The sequence below is a fragment of the Vipera berus genome (assembly GCF_964194415.1).
Source record: "Vipera berus genome assembly, chromosome: Z".
Classification (NCBI taxonomy): Eukaryota; Metazoa; Chordata; class Lepidosauria; order Squamata; family Viperidae; genus Vipera; species Vipera berus.
The window spans coordinates 89426133-89449888 of record NC_138205.1 but is presented as its reverse complement, the minus strand read 5'-3'; the positions used below and the strand labels follow the sequence as shown (position 1 = coordinate 89449888).

At 36.3% G+C, this 23756-nt stretch overlaps 1 protein-coding gene across 9 annotated transcripts in view; it reads right to left on the bottom strand.

Annotated features, from left to right (window-relative positions):
- Positions 1 to 23756, bottom strand: part of TBC1D5 (TBC1 domain family member 5) — a 336845-nt gene that overhangs the window by 197461 nt on the left and 115628 nt on the right. For all 9 annotated transcript variants that reach the window (XM_081343522.1, XM_081343519.1, XM_081343516.1 and 6 more), the window contains one exon: positions 17691 to 17824. In XM_081343522.1, coding sequence (XP_081199648.1) covers positions 17691 to 17790 — 100 coding nt within the window. In that variant the 5' untranslated portion in view covers positions 17791 to 17824. The remainder of the gene's footprint in view (positions 1 to 17690; positions 17825 to 23756) is intronic.

The window sequence follows — 23756 nt, the reverse complement described above, 5'->3', positions numbered from 1 at the left end:
AATTGAGGGAAATATGGACAAAATTTTTCGTGTAAATTCATGGATTGCAAGACAAAGGAAGTTACCCAGAGATGTGGTGGTCTATTTTACAAAGAGAGTAATTAGAGATGAAGTCATTCAAGCTGCTTATGATACTAAACTGGTAGTGGCTGAGCAAGAAGTCTTGGTTTTAAAAGAGATTCCTCCGAAGATTTTAAGGAGAAGGAAAGATTTTGCATTTCTAGTACAGGAACTTAAGAAATGTGATATTAACTTTAGATGGGAGATTCCAGTTGGACTGGTGGTGACGCATGAAGGTAAAAGACATCGTCTGGTTACTGTGGCCCAGGCACGTGATTTTTATAGCAATGTGTTAAAAGCAACCCCCCTATCATTTTTGGAAGCTGTAAAGGGATACGGCGAGGGAAAGCTTCAAGATGTTGCAGACAGACAGATAGAGGACAATGGTGTTGGAGGGGATCAAGATACAGTTTCATCGGATGTTGCAGGAGGCCAGAGGATGACGCGTGCCGCCCTAAGAAGAGCGAGACGAGAGCAAGAGCAAGACCAGCAGATAGTTATGGAATCTCCAAAGTGTACTTACAGTGAAGCTGTGGGAGGGGCGCGGTCCAAAGAAGTTTTGGGGGTCATGACAGACGTGCTCCAAAAGCTTTGGGGCGTTAAGATTGCTGATTAAATTTTTAAATTAGAATGTTAATGGATTAAATTTATCATAGAGGAGAAAGAAAGTTTTTTTTAATATTTAACACAATTTAAGATGGATGGTATTTGCTTGTTAGAAAAGTATATTAGGGTTATGGACTAAAAGTATGTGTTGAACTAAGAATGGGTATGCAAGCTCCTAATTAACAACAAGTTGTCTTACAGACTGCTTAAACCTTTTTTTTTACTCTTTTTATTTGAACTCAAGGATGACTTGGAACTGCGAGACAGTTGGCGTGATACAAGCAAGAATAATTTTTTGATTATGGTTTAGTTTGGTTGGAGATTATTAAGGTTAATAGATAGGCGCTTTTGGCGCGTAACTGAGAATTTGTTTAGAAATTAGAGAAAGGTTGGAGAATGTAAATAGTAGGTGAAAGTTTTTTTTTTCTTTCTTTCTTTTTTTTGAAATTAATATGAATAAGGACTGGGATTAAGAAAATCTATTCTGAGTAAAGCTCTTTTTCTGTTTTTCTGTTTTTCTTTTTTACTTTATTTGTAATATTAATATTGTTTGTATTCATTTTACATGAGCTAGAGGGAGATAGAATTAATAGTTTATTGCTGATAACATAGGGGTGCTTATGTTTGTTTTTTGATTTTATACCCTGTATTTAGCTCTGGGAAGTCGGGGGGGGGAGGAGGGAATGGGGGGAAGGGATAGGGAGGGTTGGGTGGGGGTGGGGGAGGGGGGATTAAAGTCAAAATGTATTGTAAAACTTTTTAAATAAAAAAAAATATACTGTTTCTATTACGCCAGTCTTGTATATAAGACAATAGTAGTAGGTAGCCTTGAATATGACCTTTACCTTTCATTCACAAATGTAAATATTAGCAATTTAGTAAAAGATGGAATCATGAGCTATCAATTTTTTATATTAATTGATGTGGTTTTTTTTTAAAAAAAAGTTCTCTTCAGGAAGAATTCTGAATGTAAGGTAAAGGTCTATCTCCCAGTTTAAATAAGATCATTCCATTTCCAATGGCTGTGGAGGAGACTTTCTTTTCTTCATACATCATGTGGAAACCAAGTAAGGTGGTTAAAGATGAGTAAATCATCAGTAGGCACTTTTACCTGCATGAGATTTGCATATTCACTTATATTAAACTTCTATATGTCAAGCAGACCAGCTGTTCAATGCAACTCTTTTAAATGAAGCTCATTTCTCTTACAATTCATACATACAAAAGCTTTTGAGCAAAAAATATGGTAGACTTAGAAGAGCAGCATACCTCTTCAACTAAAACCAATGGAAAAGAATAAACTTTCTTTGATTTTCCCAGGGTCTCTATAGACAAGATCAAGCAAATAAAATTCTACAGAGGAAAACTAAAGTAATGATCACAAGGCAGTGTATAATTTCTGAAGACAGGTACTACAGTAACTTAACTCATCCATGGTAAGAAAGATTTGTGGCTCTGATCTTTCTTAGAAACATCCATTATGATTTGTTCAGATTATTAAGCAGGAAAATATAGACAATATCAAGAGATTCACATAATCCTTATAACTGTTACTAAATATATGTTATTCCGTCCTTCTTTTCCAGAATAGTGTCTTTGCATTTGTAATCTGACATCTGCATTTTGCTTCAGCAACAATTCTCAGCTGTCCTTAATCTTGGCAAGAGGAAATCCCACCTTGCTAAAAATATGATATACATCTTGCTTTGAGTTCGTACCATTCATACGTGAATTAGCTAGATGCAGTAGTAAAGATGGAAGTAGTGAAGATGATTTTCTGCTGGTCTGATTAAACAAAGAAATTGACATCAATCTGTCACTGATTTGGCAGATGTGACCAAATCTTAAGGAGTCAAAGCCAATTATTGGGATGCACTCTGCATCTTATTCAAAGACCGACAGCAGGAAATAACTCTGGCCACTTCTCTAGAAAAGGCAGTTTTTCTACTTTCACATCTCTTATTTGTAAGCAACCACCAACAATGAGAGTTAATATCCATATAAAACCCAAAGATAGAAAAAGTCAGTATTGCAATGAAAAATAAAACTAATAATACACATAGTCGTCACTTATTGCTTGTTCAGTGAATATCCAAGGTAATACTGCTAAAAAAAGAAATTTGTAACTGATCCTTGAACTTGTGGCCATCATAGCATCCCTAAAGTCACATGATCATGATTTGGCAACCAGTGGGCATTTATGACACATGCAGTATCCTACAACCAGCTGACTTTTGACAAACAAAGCGGGGAAGTCAGCAGGACCTTGGAAGTTGCAGTCAAGTGACATCATACTTAATGATTATGCGTGATATGATTCATGATCACAGCTGTGACCGACATCATGATATGCTGGGCACAATCATATGATATATTGCTATACAACTGCCAGCTCCGACTGTGGTAGATAAATAAGGGCTCCTTATAGTAGCAACATTATTATAGTATCTTTAGCTATCCTAGATCTTGGAAAAAATAAAATAGTCAATATCAAATCCAATCAGACACAATAAACTGTTAGACTATGTGTAAATGATAACAACTGTTACATAATCTTACTGAAGGTCTGTAGAAAACTTTAAAGTTTGTTTGTATGAAACACTTGGGGCATTACTATGCATCTTTCTTTGTGTGTCACTACAAATCAGTGCTTGTATAAAATTTGTTGCTGCCATTACCATCCTATTCTGCCATGGTTTTATTTGTCCTTAGTCATTGCTAAACGATGTTGTCCCGAATTGTGAACATTCCATTTATTTACAAGCAAGTTTGCTGATTTTCTTCCCTAGCTTATCATATCATTTTATATTGTGCAAAACATCCACAATAATACACTGAAGCAAGAACACAGATTATCATTTCAGAATTCTATCTGGATTTCTGAAGGCTAGCTTGTTTGCTCTTCCACCCACTGTTATTTTGGAGGGAAAATGTAAAATAAAGATAGGGCAAAGATAGCCCAGGAAAAAAAGAAGCAGCACTTGCCAAGCTTGTGCAATTAAGAAGGTTAGGGAAGGAATGCCAGAGACTGTCAGGAAGAAGGGCAAACTAATTCTGAAAATCTTGCCAAGAAAACTGCAGATATTAGTCCAGGTAGCTACCAGGAGTCAGCATAGATCTGAAGACCATACACACATTGTCTTATTTTTTTGTCTGCCTGTCTGGCTGGCTGTCTGTCTGTCTCTCACACACAGCATAATAATGAAACTGGTTAGTTGTTGGGTTACCATATTTCTTTCTTTGCAGTAGCAGACAATAAATGCAACTGACAAATATAGAGAAACTGGCAGTATTGTTTCTGGACAAGGCAATAGAAAAAGCAGGGGTGTTTTATTTAAAGATAAAAACATTCCAGAAAACTATTATAGCAGAAGAGTACAAAAACATCTCCTAATGGGGTCCAAATGATAGAACACTTACAATTAAGCATGACTGCACCATTGTAAACTGGAAGTGTCATAGGACTGTAACATGCACACTAGCCAATCATATTTTAATCTGGCTTCCTGTATTGTTTTATGGTTTTGTGTGTCATGAAATCCAGAAAATTGCATTAATTATGAGTTACCACATCATATTGTTACAGTATAATGAAAGTTAAAAGACATGGCACAAATGACAGAAAAGCTCATCCCTAACTTCTGTTTATTCATGCAAAGTTGAAAAATAATTATTGTACATCTATTTGTATTGTCTATGCCTAAAATGCTCAAAATGTCTGGATTTCTGTCTTAGAGCCTTCTTCCCTCCCATTTATATTTTTATTACTGCAAATGGGCATAGAATCCACAATGCTTTAAAAAATTAAAATACCATACCAGCCAAAAATGTTGCCAATCTTTCATTGATGCTATCTAACAATGAATCTGCAGGAGTCTTTCTTAATCTTGTCAAGAGGTGATGAAATTGAACCTGGAAATCTTCTGTTTTTAAAGCACAAGTAACATTACAAAAACTATGGTAAAATTATAAACAATGTGTTGATCAAATATTAATCATTGCTAATTCTTAAATCTCTAATTATAAATGCCTATGGTTGTAATGCCAAAACTTTACTGAAAACTACTGCAAAATATATCACAAAATACATACTTTACTGGTCTACGCAAAACCTCAGGGATTTATAGATCGGATACAAGGGAAGACTAAGTTTACCAATCATTTACACACATAAAAATAGTCCTCTTACAAAGATGGTTCTACACTTGTGTTCCAGGAGGAAGCCATCTTCCCTACAGACAATTCAATTAATCTTACAATTGACATTCATACAAACACAGATGTGGAATAGAGATTTACAAAGTTATTGAAACTTTTTAACAAGTAAAGTGCATCTTTACTTAGCTACACCAGAATGAGGAATAAAGGGGTTTACATATGTTCCAATTCTAAACCTATCAATCAAACCCATGTTATTCCTTTGGGAGCTTATTTACATGCATATTTATCAGCCTCACATGCTAATTCCCTGCTGTTTTATGCCTGCGAGGCATGTTTATGAGTCATAATTGTTGATCTCATTTGATGTATTTCACTGAAGAAAGACATTATTCAGTTATGTGGCCTAATGTCAATGAATTACGATGACCTGATCTTCCAAATGCATCTTGCTCTTTAATTTTTATTAGAGCATAACTTATGCAGATGAAAAAACACTTTAAAATCTAACATGAAATGAACTTTCAGTGGTTTACTTAATCATCTCATATACAATATTTCTTCACTTAGACCATTTTAGATAGTAACCGCTACTGTCTTTAATTCCCTACTCCTGATATAAAATCTGACACGCACACGTATGTATCTGTGCGGCAACTGTCTTGAGGCCAAATGTGGGTTTCTAATTTATTCTTATAGTGTGGCAGCTGCTGCTATGTTGTTCTCATCTGTGATGCTGAAGCATATGAAAAAATGCCCAGTCTATAAGACAAGTATACAACAGGCCTTTTCTCCAAGTAGATATGTATCCATATAGACAAGAGGGTGGAAAAGGGGCTAATGAAGAAACAGTGAAGCAGCAACAATTACAAACTCTTGCAAGTGAAGAACTATATGATATCACAGAGAAGAAGATATGTAAGTCTGATTGTCACAATTTAAACTTAGTGATTTGGATGAAAGAAAATACATAAGAAAATAATTTATATTAGCAAGAGGTACTGAGAAATTATTTGTTGACGTGGGCCTTGATGCAATCATATGCATGTCCAGGGTCCCACTCAACATATGGCAATGCTACCAGCTTTAACTATATCAATCAGCTATGTAAACAACCTAATGTCACAATATTTCTACTTTTTTTAAAAGGCGATTAGCATTATCAAAGCCAGTATTGTTTGTTACCTAGTAAAAACATTAGTGAGGCAGACAGCATTATTGAGGGAGACGGTAAAGAAAAGACTATTCAAGAAACAGAGAAAGCAGCAATAATTACAGACTGTTACAAGTGAAGAATCAGTATCAAAGATAAGAGGGAATATAAATTTGATGGCCATTACTTTTATTATCAGATTTTATTATACAGCCAATGTATTTTTACTTCTCTAAAAGTGCAATTATTATTTTCAAAGCCAATACTGCTTGCTCAGTCATCCTTTCTCTTGTCATCTAACCATCTCCATCTATTCGACAAAGTGAAGGACAGCCATCATTACTGTATGTAATATATTCACTTAGCAATATTTTGATTATCAAGTTTTATTAAAAAGGGCCATCGTTATGGGTCAAAGTAAATTAAAAAGGGCCAAGAAAAAATAAAAACAAAGGAAATAGAATATTATAAATATTAGCCCCTTAGTTCAACATTTTAGAATTTTATAACACAGGGATATACTGTACATGACTAATTCAAAATCCTTTAAAGAAAAATATGCATTCTTATTTACCAATTTTGTCTTTTTTCAGTTTATTAGATACTTGTTAGTGTAAAATGGAAGCATGCCTATATGTTTGTCATTTTGCTTTTTTATCAGGATCTTAAGAGTTATCTTTACTTTTTAATTCAAAAATTTAAAAGCTTTGTTATGAAGGGGGAGGAATCATAAATCTGTCTATTAGCAGGCATTTCTACCTTGTGCTCAGATGAATACTCATCAAATTTGATTTGCTGACTGGTGGCCAGAACAGATGTTGTCTTAATGGAAGAGAGAAGAAAATTAAGTGTGTTGAGCCACTGAGCCACTTCTGAATTTCTATGGCTCAGTTTGTAGCTCCTCTAATATGGAAAATATTAGGATGTTTTTGCCAAATAAATATTAAAATGGGGAGCAGTGGACCCATTTCAAACAGAGAAGAACAGACAGAAGAGGAAGAGTTTTTCTCAGATGTCTCATTTGATGAAGCTATGGAAGTTGCTTCTTATATGAGAAGAGCAGTTGTAGGGACTCAATTTTGAGGTGGGCTACTCTAGTCCTATATGCATTTTCTCTGTACTTTTACACCTTGCTTTATAATTGTTTGATGTGATCATATTCTAATAACTAGGTTAAGCCTTATCATACTGAAATAGATTATTTAGTTTTTTTTTTCTTAATTCATTGGTACACAACAATCCATACATTCTAGGCTTTCATTTAAGCAGGGTTTTTCTTATTCACTTTTTAAACACTGAAAAATATGCTGCTCATATTATAAATATGATTGCTGGTTGTTCATATTAGCTACAGAAAACTACTTCTAAGGAGCAGTATAGCATGTACATACTGTAACTATATAAGTTTCAAGAGAAACTTCTATTCAGCAATATATTCGGAAAAAACTCTCATAGAATATTATATCTGCAGTACTAAGTCTAAGCAAAGCTTGCTCTAGATTCATATAGATTCACAAGCATTTTTTTAATCTTGTGAATTTTGATGTATGTTGCCTATTCCTCATTGTGTTATACAGTATATTTACCATTTGCATTAGATTCTTTCTTGCTATGTAAATATTGGGCAGCAACAGATGATCTCCAGCATTTTCAGTCTTGGGAGAGTACAACGTCTTGGAAGAGTTCAGAATCTTCCCATGTGAAGTTTAGATTCTTTAAATCTTCCATATATTTTGAGAATATCATCTTGAGTGTTTAGCTTTCGGGGGGGGGCATCCATCTCATTACCATCTTGGGTATGATTGTTCTTCATGTGAAGAATATGACCTGCAAGTTGTACAATCTCTTGTGTGTGACAATATTATGTAGTTTGCAGAAGAAACTCTTTTGGAGCACTTCTTTATTGGTAGTTTGGTCAAAATAGAAAATCTTTAGAATTCTAAAACATCTTTGTAAGAAGACATCAAGTGTCTTGTTAATATTTCCTGATGTGTTCCACGTCTCGCTAACATAAATGGTTGTCGGGATCAGTACAGAGGCAAGCAAACAGAATCTATGTTTCAGTGATATAGATGACAAGGATCAGATTTTATTCATCCTCTGGAAAAGTGTTACTGCTTTTCCAGTGCAGCACTTGACGTCCATCTCTACATCTCCATTTTGGTGATTACACTACCCAAATAGATAAACCTTTCTACTTTCTCAAGTCACTGTGATCTGAACATGATTCCCCATATCCATGCACTGGAACTCACATACATGATTTTCAAGTTTTTGGCACTTATCCTGAGGACAATTTTGGTTGCTTCTTCATCTAAGGCAGTTGTCACTTGTTGTAGTTTTGTCTCATCTTAAGTAGGGCAGTATCATTTTCAAAGTCTTTGTCATAATAATAAATGCCTTCCTGATGCATGATGTTCATTGCATGCATAATGATCATTGTATTATATAAACAGTAATAAAATGTTTTAAAGGCTTATTTAACCAAACGCCAGGATATAGATTCATACATGAAAAACTACTAAAAATTCTACTATTTTAATGAATGCTATCAATTTTTTTATTTCTAAAACTATGTCATAAAGTAATAGTTAATATGCTTCCCCAAGAATGTTGCATTTGTGGCAGCTAAGAGTAATCTATATCCTGGGAAATTGTTCAGTTATTATCACAGATAGACAAACCACTAGCCACATTTTTCCTTAATTCTTCTACATCTTTGTTTTCAATGTTTTTAATAGTTTTTATATGGTTTTTGTATTCTTTAATTCTTGATCAGCAGCTGGGGTAACATGGGTGGCTATAAAATGTCTTACACACATACATGGAAATTAATAAAATATTTGTAACAATAATAGTAAAATACAGAAGTGACTTACTTTACAATTTTTTTTCAAGTTTCACTGAAATGAAGTACACAAAAAGTTGTGAAGTTTTAAAATGATTAATATGGTAAATGGAAAACATTAGCCCCAGCTCTTGCTATCAACTGTACTAATTAAATCTTTTTGGAAACATGAAAAGAAAAGCTTTTGTATTAATCGTGCACATCTCAAAACTGAGGTTAACCTATCAACAACACATAAATATCTAAAATAAGAGAAATCTTTCATATTTTCAGTATGAAAATAATCTGAATATATCATTTGCAAATGAAAGAGATTGTTTGTCAGAAAAATCAACTTTCTGAGAAATTAATAAATTTTCTATCTATTTCATTGTATGAAGCCATCATATGTTCTAAATGCTAGAAGACATTCTAAGAAAAAAGTAGTACTAGAGAAAGCCAATTGCTTTGAATTGTAAATGACATATTCAAAATTGTTTATTGTACAATATGGTCAATCATGGGAGCATTTTAAAAGCGACCCCCTTATTTCAACTATTTACATAAAATCCAAAATTTATAAATTGGTTTCCATTTGGGAACAGTGACATATTATATTATAAATTATCCATATACTACATCAATGGTTGCATAATTATTTTATTTTTTACAATCACAGGTATTTAATTATAATAATTACCACATCAACTTAAACACAATGGCAACTTTTTAGACTATGAATGGAGAATGAATTTAAAATGTATAAAAGGCCACCATAAAATGGGGAGAGGATCATCATAACCTACCAAATAAAAGAACTATATGAAGTAATGGATCTGCTGGAAACTGAAAGGAAGACACTAAGCTATAAAGGAAGAAACACTGAGATATCTAGAAGAAAGGCTTACAATTTGCAAAGTGAAGACTTTTGCTCTAACTTACAATTTTAAATACGTTGTAGCTGACCAACAGACTATGGAAGTACCCTAGAACAGTGTTTTTCAACCTTTTTTGGGAAAAGGCACACTTGTTTCATGAAAAAAATCACGAGGCACTCCACCATTAGAAAATGTTAAAAAATTTAACTCTGTGCCTATATTGACTATATATAAAGTAATTCTCTTGAATAGGAATCAAATAAACACAAAGAAAGTATTTTATAATTACTTATAATTTTTCCCACGGCACACCAGGCAACATCTCGCGGCACACTAGTGTGCCGCGGAACAGTGGTTGAAAAACACTGCCCTAGAACACTAGCTTCTGATGAATTCCATTATAGTTGGAAATTAGAATTCTTCTGGTGTATCATGTGAATGGATCAAAAGTAAACATAATTTAATAATTGATAATATGTTTTAATAAATAAATTAGATTTCTTTAAAATTTAGCTGTTGATGTCATGCTTGTTCAATATTACAGTACTATTGACCAGTTCGCAGCATTGCAATTCCTCCATAGCCCCAGCAGGAAAATATATGTAAATATGAGTAGTTAAGAAAAGACATTGTTCTTCTCCCTTTAGTAAGCAACATCTGTTCCCAAAAACAGCTGAGACTGTTATTACTATTTATTTAAGTATACTATTGATACAGATGATATAGCTACTTTATATTTAGTAATATCATGGTGATGTAATATATCTTTATGCTGTAATATACCTGGCAATAAAAAGAGACACCAAGTATCATTATATTCCAAATATTTCATTAATAACAATGTTATTTTAGATGAAATTATACAAACAAAGAAGATATTCAAATCTTTTCTTAAGTGCTAGTATGTAAAAGTAAAATTTGCTTGATTAACAGATTTTACTTCTATAAAAATAACAATAAAGCATATAAAGGAAATTTAAATATCAGCTGCTATATGTTCTGCAGCTGATGGTGCTTTATTTTCCAACAATACAACTATGTGATTACTGATTCAGAGATATGAACAAATCTGAAAATCAGATCAAAATTAAACACGTTAATGGCTAATTAGGATGAACTTTGGAAAATGTTCATCTTAAAGTTAATAAAACATGCAGAAAAGGACATACATATAAAGCCTATCTTAGAGCAATATAAGGGAACAAAACAAGCATTTCATCTGGAACTTTTTTCACAGAATGAAGAAAAACGTGAGATAAAAATCATGATTATTTTTTCTAAAAAATCTATAAATAAAATACTAAATAATCTTCCTCAATCTTGTTTTATTCCAGATGTATTAGAATTACATCTAGCAAGATATTATTCTTCTCTTTTTTAAGGGAAATCAATGCCATTTATATTTGTTATGCTTTCACACACACACAAAACATGTTTTCATACCCCAAAGTCTTTTGTCACTCAATTCTACTTCTCCTAACTGAATTACTAAAATACAAAAAGACTTATTGAAGAAAAATAAACGATCTACATTAAAAAAGTCAATACAATTTAATTTTTGCTTGTGCCCAAAAGACATTTATTTTAAGGGGGGAAAAACTAATTTATAGTACCATTTTATTCATTTTATAAATCTATTGCTTATATCCTTATTTTTAAATATTTATATTTATTTATATACAATATTATTTCACTAATTTTTATAAAATAGCAAGCTTTTGTTAAATGTATGGATTTTTTAAACATTCATTAAATATAAGCAATATTAAAACAGTATAATCCAAAATAGAGGTGAAAACTATCCAATGTGGCTATTTCAATTCATTACCAGCTAGCTATATTGTTCAAATTGATACAAATGGTCTCCTTCTGTTTCTAACTGTCGGCTTGTCTGATTAGAACAACTAATTATTCGGACTGGGAAGATCTCCTGTATCTAAATAGAAGATGTGCAGTTTGTAACCTGCTTAATTTGCCTTATGTCCTACATGGCCCTCAGTATGGTATTCATTAAACTATCAGCTGTTTTGTTTATAAAAATGGCAATATAAGCATAGACAGATTTTTCTTTGTTAAAAAAGCCATATCGTCCATAAATAATATGCACCTTGTTGAAAATGGCAAAAAACACCATCAGGTATGTGTCATGACTATCTTGTATTTCTTCCTATTATATGTCCTAATGCAGTTACACTGAAAGACTTTGTGATACTGACTGGACTATAAAGATTTAATTGTAAGTTCAACATCTTTATTTAGACTTCTAAATTAAATTTAAATATTTATGACAAATCAGGTTCAAATCCAGGGCACCTGATTTTATTTCATTTTCTTGGAAGAGATTTTTGAATTAAAATACATAATTAAGACTAGACAATATTATTAAATACTTAAAGAATGGACTCAAATCTTTTTCCATTAACTGCATACAGCTATCAATTTAATTTAAAAATTATAATTAATCTATTGTAACTTTATTTTTAACTGGAGAAACAAAACTTGTGGGAAAGTTGTATTTGAGTCTCAAAACAGTCATGACAACAGTTTGATTTCTCAAGAGTTTAAAGAAACTGAGCTGTCAGAAAAAACTCTAAAAATAAAATATTAATCAACAATTTAATAACTTAGATGCTAGAATTTTATTTACCGCTATTATATGAAGAACAACAGATTTGCAGATGAGAACTCTAACCTTAAAAAGTAGAAGTTTTGATGGGAGAACTATTATTATCTACTACTATTGTTAAATTATTCATTCTACTTTGTTTTATAGGAGGCATTTTTGCATTTATATAAATTACATATATAAACCAAAAGAACTGCCACAAGAATTTTATTACTCGATGTTTTCAAGTGTACATCATTTTTATGTTGATTCTGTAGATTACCTTCTATGTCCAAAATTAGGCCAATACTTCCTACATCAGCAATCAAAAGCAAATAATTGTAAATAGGTATTTAAGCTTATCAGCTGATTTCAAATGCAGTATCTTCAAAACCTAAATAGTATTGAGGTATGGCCTAATACAAGTGGCATGAGAGTTGATAAATTAGTTCAGATATATTTAAAAATATTATTTAAGCTATGTTAATTCTTGAAAAAGGGAAACAATGATGCTCACTGTTTTATGCTCCAATTTTTATTATACATGAAAGTATACAAGTGACTACAAAACAGGAAAACACTATTTAAGGAGCAAGTGACAGGAATAATTATTATCAGACATAAGTGGAGAAGTGATATTCCAATGGCCTTTGTCACTAGAAATCTGTAGCTGTTCAAGTAAAATCAAACTACACAGAAGCTATTATTAATAAATGACTATTAAAAGCTTGCTAAGTAGCATCTGGTGTTGGATGAAACAGAAGGAAGTTTTGATGCTATTTAGAGAGAATAAAATAAAGCAGACTAAGTTTCAGTATTGAATGTTCTACACAAATCTTAATTGTTCATAACTCACAGCTTTCTAAGCCAAACAAATATTTTGAGACATATTTTTAATACCTGTCACATTAAAATAAAATTTTCATGTTTAATTCTTACCTTTTCTCATTGGCCCTATAACCAAAGCAACTCCAATGATCTATTTCTTTTTGTAATTGTATCAAGTGAGGAATTATGTCTCTATTTATATCTAGAAATAATTATTGTTTATAATTATCTACCTGATGTGTTAAAAAAAGAAATTATGTGCATATCTATCTCTTGCATAGCAAATCCGAACGTTTGGCTCATAGACTAAACCAGAGGTCCCCAAACTTTTGGGCACCAGGGACTGGTTCTGTGGAGAGAGGTTTTTCCGCAGATCGGAGGGGGCGTGGTTACGTGTGCTGCCTGCATCCCGCAGATGGGACTTTGCTTGTTTGAGTGGACCTGTTTCTGGTATGCTGAGACCCAGTGCCAGTCCACAGATCGGACTAAACCAAAAAAATACAAAATTACATTAAATTAGCTTAACATGGGATCACAGAAATACTAAAATCAGGATCAAAATCTTTATAAAATGCAAATTGGGACAGATTTTTTTAAATCTTAACAGCCACATTGGATGGGTTTTCATTTTTGAATTTATGCTATTCGTTATCCAACTGCTTTGGCAATTATGCATCTTTTCTCTTAGTGAAGACATGGAACAGCCCAAACCACTCCTTCAAACTAGATAGGTCATGAAATAGATTCTGCAAAGTTTACTGGAACTCTATTTTATTTATTATGGTATAATAACAAAATCTAGAAATCCTAACAGAGATTCTTCATCTCTCCTCTTGTACCAAAGAGAATCAAGGGAACCAAAATGGTTGAGTCAAGAATACTATAAATTCCATGGGGGTAGGTATGAAACAAATGTAAATTTTATAGATGTAAATGTAATACTTGGTCTAGAAGATGAAAGTGAAAAACTTCAGTCATATATTTAAGACAGTAAGTTTCTCTAAACAATAAATACGCAATGTATGTGTAGAGACATTAAACGTATTCAGAATATCACCTCTTTTCTCTGATACAGGATTAATCTGACTAATGATGACTTTAAAGACAGTATTATTTGCAATTAGCCAAGTGCATTTTTAAAGATGAATCAAGAAACCTATTATATTTTTAACCCATGGAACAAATCCTCCATTCATATTTAAATAAATTAAATGTAAATAAATTGTAAAGGCTGATGGGATATTTATAAAAAGACAGTTCAATGCTACAGAGATTGTTCAAATTGTGTGTCTCTGTGTGTGTGTGTTTGTGTGTAATTTTACCATAATAAAAGGCTGTTACTTCAATATTGTTTTATGATGAAGAGTAGAGACTTTTTCTTCAACATAAATGGTGGGTTTTAGCATGCTTTTTATATAGTTTTGTTATTAATCAATGAAAGCTATATTATCCATACATAAGATGATGCTGAATTTATTTTTTCTATCTGGGTAAAAACCTTACTATCAAGCCACAAATTCCTAAGTATCAGATGCATATATAGACCAATTTAAATTGTTACTTAACTGCATTGTAGCAAATAAGCAGGGGAGGATTTATGCAATGTACCCAGTACATCTACTTTTTTCATAGAGCAATTGTAGCCACTTAATACTGAATTTCTGAGTTATGGCATTTGTGCTAAGAAAATTGTGCTAAAGTCCATCCTATTGTCAATGTCCACAGCTTGCTTTATTTTAAATAATAGTATAAAAATGAAAGATTATGAATCTTGACTGCATATGGCATTAGATTAAAATGCAGTTTGTGTTTCACTGTAAAAAAGTCATGGGGATGAAATAGATGCTTTATATAAAATATTTACATATAGAATGTAAAAATGTATCATGGTTGGTAACCTTTATGACTTTGAGGAACTATATATTTACATATGTCTATCTTTGCATGTGCATATCTCTGTGTTGTGTATATATTTTTAACAGTTGACAGCTGTTTTAGAGCATACAGAGATGCCAAGCTGAATGAGGGTCTTGATTACTTCAAGATTAGCTATCTTAAGTTTCTATTCATTTTAAGTGTTGTTAGTGCGAAGAGTCATTAGTCACTTCCTTGTCTCATAGAACATCAGCATACATTTACATTGTTAATGAAGATTTGGGGTAAATGAATTAATGGCTCTTTTAAACATCAATTCAAATACTAATAACTTTATATGTCATAGCAATGTTAAAGTTAAAAAAACTAAGAAGTCTCACCCTATATAGGTAACTGGGCACAAAGAAAAAAAAAGAAAAAGAAACAAATAAATAAAATATACTTGCTGAATGAAGTTAAAAATTATGAATCACAGGTAATTCTAAATAAAACATTTTTAATTTTTGTTTAATATTGGATGCAAAAACAAACTTTCCCCAATATTTTAGCTTTTAAAAATATATGTATTATTTTATGTTAGATGTATAAAATAAATTAAAATATAAAATATAATATCTTTCTGAGACCATTTGGATTTTGAAGATTGTTTATTTTAGATAATTCAGATATAAAGAAGTAGGCATTTCCTAAAATTAACAATATGTATATGAATAATGAGAATTATACTGTAATTTCAAAATGTAGAGTCACTTTTATAAATGTTGCATACTGATACAAAAAAGTCACATTCATGGCTCTTTTATATTTTATCATGTCACATTGTAGTTAAAATGGTCCTGATCTCTGTTTCTGTATGTAAGATGAAACACACACACACAAAACCACAAACACAGACGGGCTGATTCAAAAGGATAATCTGGAAATAATACAAAGTTATTCCAGAGAATTATTTCTGACATATGCATTTCTTGACTATAGAAATAAAGCTACAGAAATATGAAGAAATAATTGCAAAATGAACTTTTCCGATTAAAGAGACACATCAAAGAGCACTGCATGATTATTTATTCTAAAAAAAGTCTATAATGAGCAGAACGGAGCATCGGTACTCATGGATGGATGCCAGAATCTGAATTCTCCTCCCCTTGACACATCATATCCTACAGAATCTCCCTCTCTTAATTAGATGTCATGAATCACATTCACCAATTAGTTCAACACACGAAGTTTCACTTCCCTTGAAGCGCTATTTCTTATTTTCTTAAAACTTCCGGGTTGAATCCCTCCCGTGCTTTTGTGATTCAGCCAAACAGTTAAAACAAAAGACTGCCTCTTATATTGTCAGTGCAAAAACATGTCAATGTTTGCAGCATTGACAGTATATTTATAGCTCAGAATTGAAATGAGGTGTCCTTGGTGCCGTCTGAGCTTGATTGTTTTCCTGAAGATTTCATTACCCAAACTAGACAACATCAGCAGTGCTAATAGGGTGAGGTTTCCACTCAATTTATATTCTGGAGCCTTGCCTTGTCAGTATTGGTGGGAGTGGTCTTAGAAGGTTTTTTTTCTGATTAATATCAGACCAACAATCAAGAAATGAACAATACCCCAACCAAAGAACTGCCAAATGAGCCAACAGTAAACAGCCCAACCAAATAACCACCAAGACTACTCCATGGCAAGCCACTAAAATATAAATTGAGAGCAAACCCCACTCCCTACTAGCACTGATTATCTTACATAGTTTGGGTAATGAAACTTCCAGATAACAATCAAGCTCGGAAAGCATCACGGACCCTTCAAACTGAACTTTGTGTTACAGTGTTGCTCTCTTCTAGCCAATCAGAGAATATAGTCCTTATACATAAAGGTACTGGATGCATAAGCATAAGGATATGTGAATTGATATAAAGGATCGGTCCAATATGACATTCCCCCTAACTGCACATTCAGTTGAGCAGCAGAAAAGAATATCTATAAACATTAGATTATATATATTAAAAATGTTTTTGGCAAGCTAGATTATAATAGAGGGTGGAAAACTTCTAGCCTTGTAGATATTATTGAAGCATAACAGTCTCAGAGCAGCCAACCAGCATGGGGAGATGTGAGGGATGCTGGGAACTTTAGTTCAGCAACGGGATACTCAGTAATCTCATCTATTGCCACACAACAATGATCGCTAGTAGACTGATGCTATCCAATTATATATCTCTACCCTGGAAAATTAAATGAAACCTCAAACATCTTACCCAATGAAAGCTGTGAGCCTATCTGGTTTTAATCTTTAAAGTCTTTATAGCATGGGTATCTGAGGGACTTAATTACATCAATCCATCCCATCAGATCTGACAGACAAGACATGCTGCAAGCTCCATCAACTAGGGACCTACATTTGGTGGATGCCAGGAGATGCCCATCTTGTGGAATATTCTTGGCCTGAAATTAGATTAACTCCATTCCTTTTGATATTATTTAAGTGTCTCAAGACTTGAGCTATATTATTAGGTTTGGGGCTCTTAGGTAACCGGAGACATGCTTTTAGATGGCTTTATCTTGAGGTGGTCATTCTAATCCTCTCTTTCCCTAGGGTTTAGGGTTTATAAATTTCTCCTGAAATTTATATCAAAAGAAGCTGTCATTCCAAGCTTTTCCAAATATTTTTAAAGTGCAACTACAGTACAGAAATTATATACTCACCTTCATCAGTTTTGTTCCCATAACTCTGAAGGGGGTCAATTCCTATTTCTTGCTCTTCAGTTTGTAAAGGATGGCTAGCTCCAGAAACAGAATGATACATATTGAGATTTGGCACGTCCAGTAAGTTGAATTATCTAGATGAAAAATTAAAAGTAAATAAATAATCATACTACCAACTATTTCTATTGTATTAAGATGTAAAGACTTCAGAAAAATGCAGTATTTCACTCAGAAAATTCTTGATAATTTCTGCATGGTACAGCTACTAATCATACTATTAATTAATAACAAAGTATTAAAGACTATGAGAAATGTGCATTATTACACAATACACACATTTACTTTTTGAAGCATGTCTCAATATTTAATTTTTCATCACCTCCCATAGAAATACATAGAATCTTTTAATGATCACTTCTGCATTATTCTCAAGAAAAGTGAATAACTATATCCATGTAGATTTACCAGTTGAGTTTGAATTTAAGGAAACTTTAAGTGTATACAGTATCAGACAAACCTAACAGAATTGTATTTGTGTTTATTTAATTATAAACACCCCCCCCATTTCACCAATATGGTGACTTTAGGAAGTTTAAAAATATAAATATAAAAAGTTAAAATTATGAATTATATACATACAAAACCTAGTGGTAGATAGCACTGTAATGACCATCAACCATATCAAGCAGGGAGTGCCCCTAGGGGCCCCGAGCCAACTGGCAAAACTAGGTTTTAATGACCCTCCAAAAGCCAAAAGAAGGGGAATGATCTTCCAAGGTAGGGGCCACAGTGGAAAAGGTTGTTATTCTTGACTTCACCAGCTGGAATTCCTTAATAGGTGGAATGCAAAGGAGGCCCCTTCCATGGGAGTAAGTGCTGTGGGCTAATCCCATTGGGGTGAAAAGGCTCTTCAGGTACTCTGGATCTATGCTACAAAAGGCTTTAAAAATAATAAAGTGACGTTTAAAAGTAACAATAAACAATTTGAACTGGATCCAAAAGCAAAATGTAACCAATGCAACTCGTACAATAGCTGTGATATCTGCACTACTCTAAAGTCCCAAGAACTGCTCACATCATTCAATTCTGTACCAGCCGCAGCTTCCAAAGACAGTTCAAGGGTAGCCCCATGTAGAGTGCATGCAGTAAACCATCTGAGAGATGACTGGGGCATTAATGACTGTGCACAGGCCGCATTATCCAGATATGGGTGTAACTGATGCACAACATGAAGTTGCAGAAAACCTGTTTTAGTAATAACTGCCACCTACTCTTTGAGCAGGAGTTGAGTCTAGGACATGGGTCGGCAACCCGTGGCTCTGGAGCCGCATGTGGTTTTTTAAGCCGTCTCCTGCGGCTCCCAGTCCTCCTCCGCCATGTGCAGTTCCAAAAAAAAAAGTGGGACTAAAAAAATTCAATCAATTCAAACTGCTCACAAAAGAACCCAAAAACCTTGCGAAGTTTTAATTGATTGGTTGAACTTCTTTGATTTGTGGGACTGCCCACAAACCTCTTTACTTCTTCGGACTGCACATGGCGGCAGCGGAGGAAGAGATGGGAGGACTGGAAAGGTGAGTGGGCCCTTTTTCTACCTGTTGCATGGGTGGGGGCGGCCAGTCTCAGGATGCCCTGGGCCTGCCTCTTCCTTGCCTGGCAGGTCTCCCCTTGCCCTGCTCCACCACCGCCTCTGCTAGCCTGGGTGTGTGTGTGTGTGCCGGAGGTCTCTGAAGCTTCCCGTCAGCCCCCGCCTTTTGGCTGTCCCGCGGGCAGTGCATCTTTCAAGAGATTCCCCCGCGATGCCTACCAGGCCTGCTGACCTTGGCAACAAGTGCAAGCCATTGGCGCACCTCTCCTGTTGCCGTTTGTGCAGGGACCCAGAGGCGTCCCCACCCCCGTATGGGGATCCGCCAGCCTCCGCCTCCCCCTTATCTCTGCTGCCTGGCCTGAATGAAGAGGAGCTGAAGGCAGCAGCTCCGCAAGCCTCCTCCACCCCCTTCTCTCTGCTGCCTGGCCCAAATGAAGAACAGCTGAAGGCAGCAGCTCCGCAAGCCTCTACCACCCCCTTCTCTCTGCTGCTTGGCCCGAACAAAGAATAGCCGAAGGAAGCAGCTCCGCAAGCCTCCTCCACCCCCTTTTCTCTGCTACCTGGCCCGAACGAAGAACAGCTGAAGGAAGCAGCTCCGCAAGCCTCCACTACCCCCTTCTTTCCGCTGCCTGGCCTGAAAGAGGAACAGCCGAAGGCAGCAGCTACACAAGCCTCCGCCACCCCCTTCTCTCCGCTGCCTGGCCTGAACGAAGAGGAGCCGAAGGCAGCAGCTCCGCAAGCCTCCACTGCCCCCTTCTTTCTGCTGCCTGGCCTGAACGAGGAACAGCCAAAGGCAGCAGCTACACAAGCCTCCGCCACCCCCTTCTCTCCGCTGCCTGGCCTGAACGAAGAGGAGCCGAAGGCAGCAGCTCCGCAAGCCTCCACTGCCCCCTTCTTTCTGCTGCCTGGCCTGAACGAGGAACAGCCAAAGGCAGCAGCTACACAAGCCTCCGCCACCCCCTTCTCTCCGCTGCCTGGCCCGAACGAAGAGGAGCCGAAGGCAGCAGCTCCGCAAGCCTCCTCCACCCACTTCTCTCTGCTGTCTGGCCTGAACGAAGAACAGCTGAAGGCAGCAGCTCTGCAAGCCTCCACCGCTCCTCTTCATTCGTGCCAGGCAGCGGAGAGAAGGGGGTGGCAGAGGCTTGTAGAGCTGCTTCCTTTGGCTCCTCTTCGTTCGCACCAGGCAGCAGAGAGAAGGCGCTGTTCCCTGCCTGGCGGGTCTCCCATTGGCCTGCTCCACTGCCGCCTCTGCTAGCCTGGGGGGGGGGTCGTTGGGGTTCTTGGAAGCTTCCCCTCTCGGCCCCTGCCTTTCGGCTGTCCCTTGGGCAGCGGATCTCTGGGGCCTCTTCCAAGAGATTCCCCTGCGGTGGCTGCAACTGAGCGCAGGGGAGAAGGGTAGTAGTGGGGGGGAAGGAAAGGGTTGTTTCCACCCAGCAGGCAGGTGGTGTTACTCCTGCTGCTAAAGTCGCCAAAGACGGTGAGCGCAGTGGCTACCACAACGGGCCTGGAGCACCTCCAGCGTCTCGGTGAGTGCACTAGGCTGCTGCAACAGCAGCCACCACCGCCGCTTTCCTGTTGCTTCCGCCCGGCAGGCAGACGGTGCTGCTCTTGCCGCCAAAGTTGCCAAAGACGGCGAGCGCGGTGGCCCCACACCGGGCCTGGAGCACCTCGTGTCTCTCAGTGAGTACACTAGGCCACCCCAACAGCAGCCACCACCACTGGAGTGACTGCCCAGCCCGCTGCTGCCATGGGGGCCAGCACGGGAATTTGTTTCTGTGGAGGCGGAGGCTGGCAGAGATGCAGCAGACCTCCAGCGTCTCTTGCCGCCTTCACCGCTACTGTCATCGGCTTCCGCTACGGCCGAACCCGGGCAGCCTCCTCCATCCCCAGCAGTGGCATTCGGGAGTTCTCCGGTTTCATTGGAACCAAGCAGCAAGTGGAGAAGTTAGCAGTAGCAGCACTACCGGGTGCAGTTTCAATCGTCCCTTTTATTGCCAAGCGTCCCCATGGAAGTCAATGGAGGCACTGCGGCTGGCCTTTCGACTGAATGAGAGCGAGAGAGAAGCCATTTTGAGCAAAGTGTGAGTGAATAGAGGGAGAGGGAAGCTTTTTTGAGCAAAGTGTGAGTGAGAGAGCAAGAGAAAAGCTTTTGCAAACAAAACCTGAGTGAATGAGAGCGAGAGAGAAGCTTTTCCAAGCAAAGATGAGTGAATGAGAGCGGAAGGGGCAAGGCGGTTGCATGTCTCGCCTTAGGTTCCATTCTTCAGTTAAGCTCCGTTCTGCACATGCATGCACATGTGCATTTTTTCTGGCTCCCAGTTTTTCTTTTTGTGAGTGAACCGGTTCCGAGTGGCTCTTTCACTGTTTCAGGTTGCCGACCCCTGGTCTAGGAAAATCCCCAGTTTGTTTGGAACTGCAACCCCATCCAGAATTAAAGATGATAAATAGCCGGATCTCTAGGTTCCCCACATACACAGTCACTCTAGGGTTCAGCTGAAGCCTGTTGTTCCTTATCCAGACCTTCATAGTCTCCCCACTGAGAAAGGGCCACCACAACATCACTTGGATCACCGGAAATGGAGATGTAGAGATGAGTATCACTTGCATATTGTTGATACCTCATCCCATGGAGCTTGATGATTTCACCAAGCAGTTTCATATAGATGTGTTGGGGGGTGGGAGCACAAAGGGAGGGTCAGCTAATCTCAATGTACACATAGTTGTACTTTGACAATAAAGGTTCATTTCATTTCATGTTAAGTAGTACAGTTCCAAGCCCTGGAGCACCCCACAAAATAGTGGCCTTGTACTTGATTCCTCACTCCCTATTAACATCAATTGGAACTTTTTAGAAAGAGCTGAACCAGCACATTACTGGTTTCTACACAGGGCAGGGAGGCTGATACAACAGCAACAATATCAACTGATCTCACAGCCCCAGCTTCAGGAACAGGGTTTCATATCTGGAAACCTGAGGAGCATGGTTTCTGAATACCAAAAGAGATTCTCAGATGACAACTGCTATATCCTCTGCCCTGAGGGCTTGGCTAGTGCAAACTCTAAACCCAACTGGACACATCTCTTCTGGAGTCAGCCAGGTTGTCTTCTTCTTTTTCAATGAGGTCAGAAATAGGGGTTGTTAGTTGATTTGGCATTTATCAGCAGCAACTGAAGGCCCAGGCCTATGAGGGTCTGCTCTCCAGGATCTAGGCATGAGCTCAGATAGAACACACACACACACACACACACACACAAAATATATTGGGGCATCTTCTCCTGCAATGGCCTGTCCTTTAGCTCCCATCTAATACACATACAAATACATATTTCCTCCCTTCCTCCCACTACAATAATTTAATTTTCATTTTTTATATTCTATTGGTAGATGCCATATGGATATGAAACATAATCCCAAGAGAAGTATTTCCTTGATTAGTATCCTAGTTCCAATATGCTATAAAAATTGTAGTTTGGAGATTTTTGTGTATTTTTGCCAGTTCTATAAGTTTCTCATTAATTACAAAAAGTTAATTAATTTTTGTGGGAATATCTCAGTAAAAATATTTTAGCCCTCCTAGGTAAACCAGATATGAAACACAACTTGATACACTAATTCTATTTTATTGTAGGGCTACATTAACAGCATCTTCCAAACTGAAGGTACAAATCTCCAGCTGCCACATTTAACTGCCTGATCAACTAGTTCCTTGCTCTGACTGTTAAGCCACTGGAAGCTCACTCCCTGTCGTCAGATCAATTCCTAAGCAGCATCCCTTCCTCTCATTCCTGAAGCTCATTCTCACATACCAATATATAATACTAAATTAAAGTATTTAGTATTTACCTTTTTTCTTATCATATAAATTAAATGTGCTAGTGATGACAATTTTTCTAATATTCCAGTTTAGAAGAACAGAATAGGGAAGTATTCTGTCCTCTTTATGATTTATTTGAAGTCAGTTGTCACCAACCTAACTTAAAACAGATATCTATCTCCCTAAATTATCAGTACAAAAGTTAGATATGGTTCTTGATCTTGATTGTGTGGCTATTATTCTTTTAAAATACCCTAGTGATCTGTTGCAACAAAGGCTTATAACAAACTACAGGTAGTTCTTAATGTAAGACCACAATTAAGCCCAAAATTTCTGTTGAGGCATTCGTTAAGTGAGTTTTGCCCATTTTATGATCTTTCTTGCCTCAACTATTAAGTGAATCTGGCATCCCTATTGACTTTGTCAGAAAGTTGCAAAAGAGGATCTCAGTGCAACTGTAATAAATATGAGCCAGTGCCAAGTGTCTGAATTTTGATCATGTGACCATGGGGATGCTTCAATGGTTGTAAGTGTGAAAAACAGTTGTAGGTTGTAACTTTGAATGATTACTAAACAAACTGTTGTAAGTTAAGGAGTACCTGTACTTTTCAAAATTGTGTTTCTTTAAAAAAGACTCCTAGATGTCATAAACATTGATGACAGATA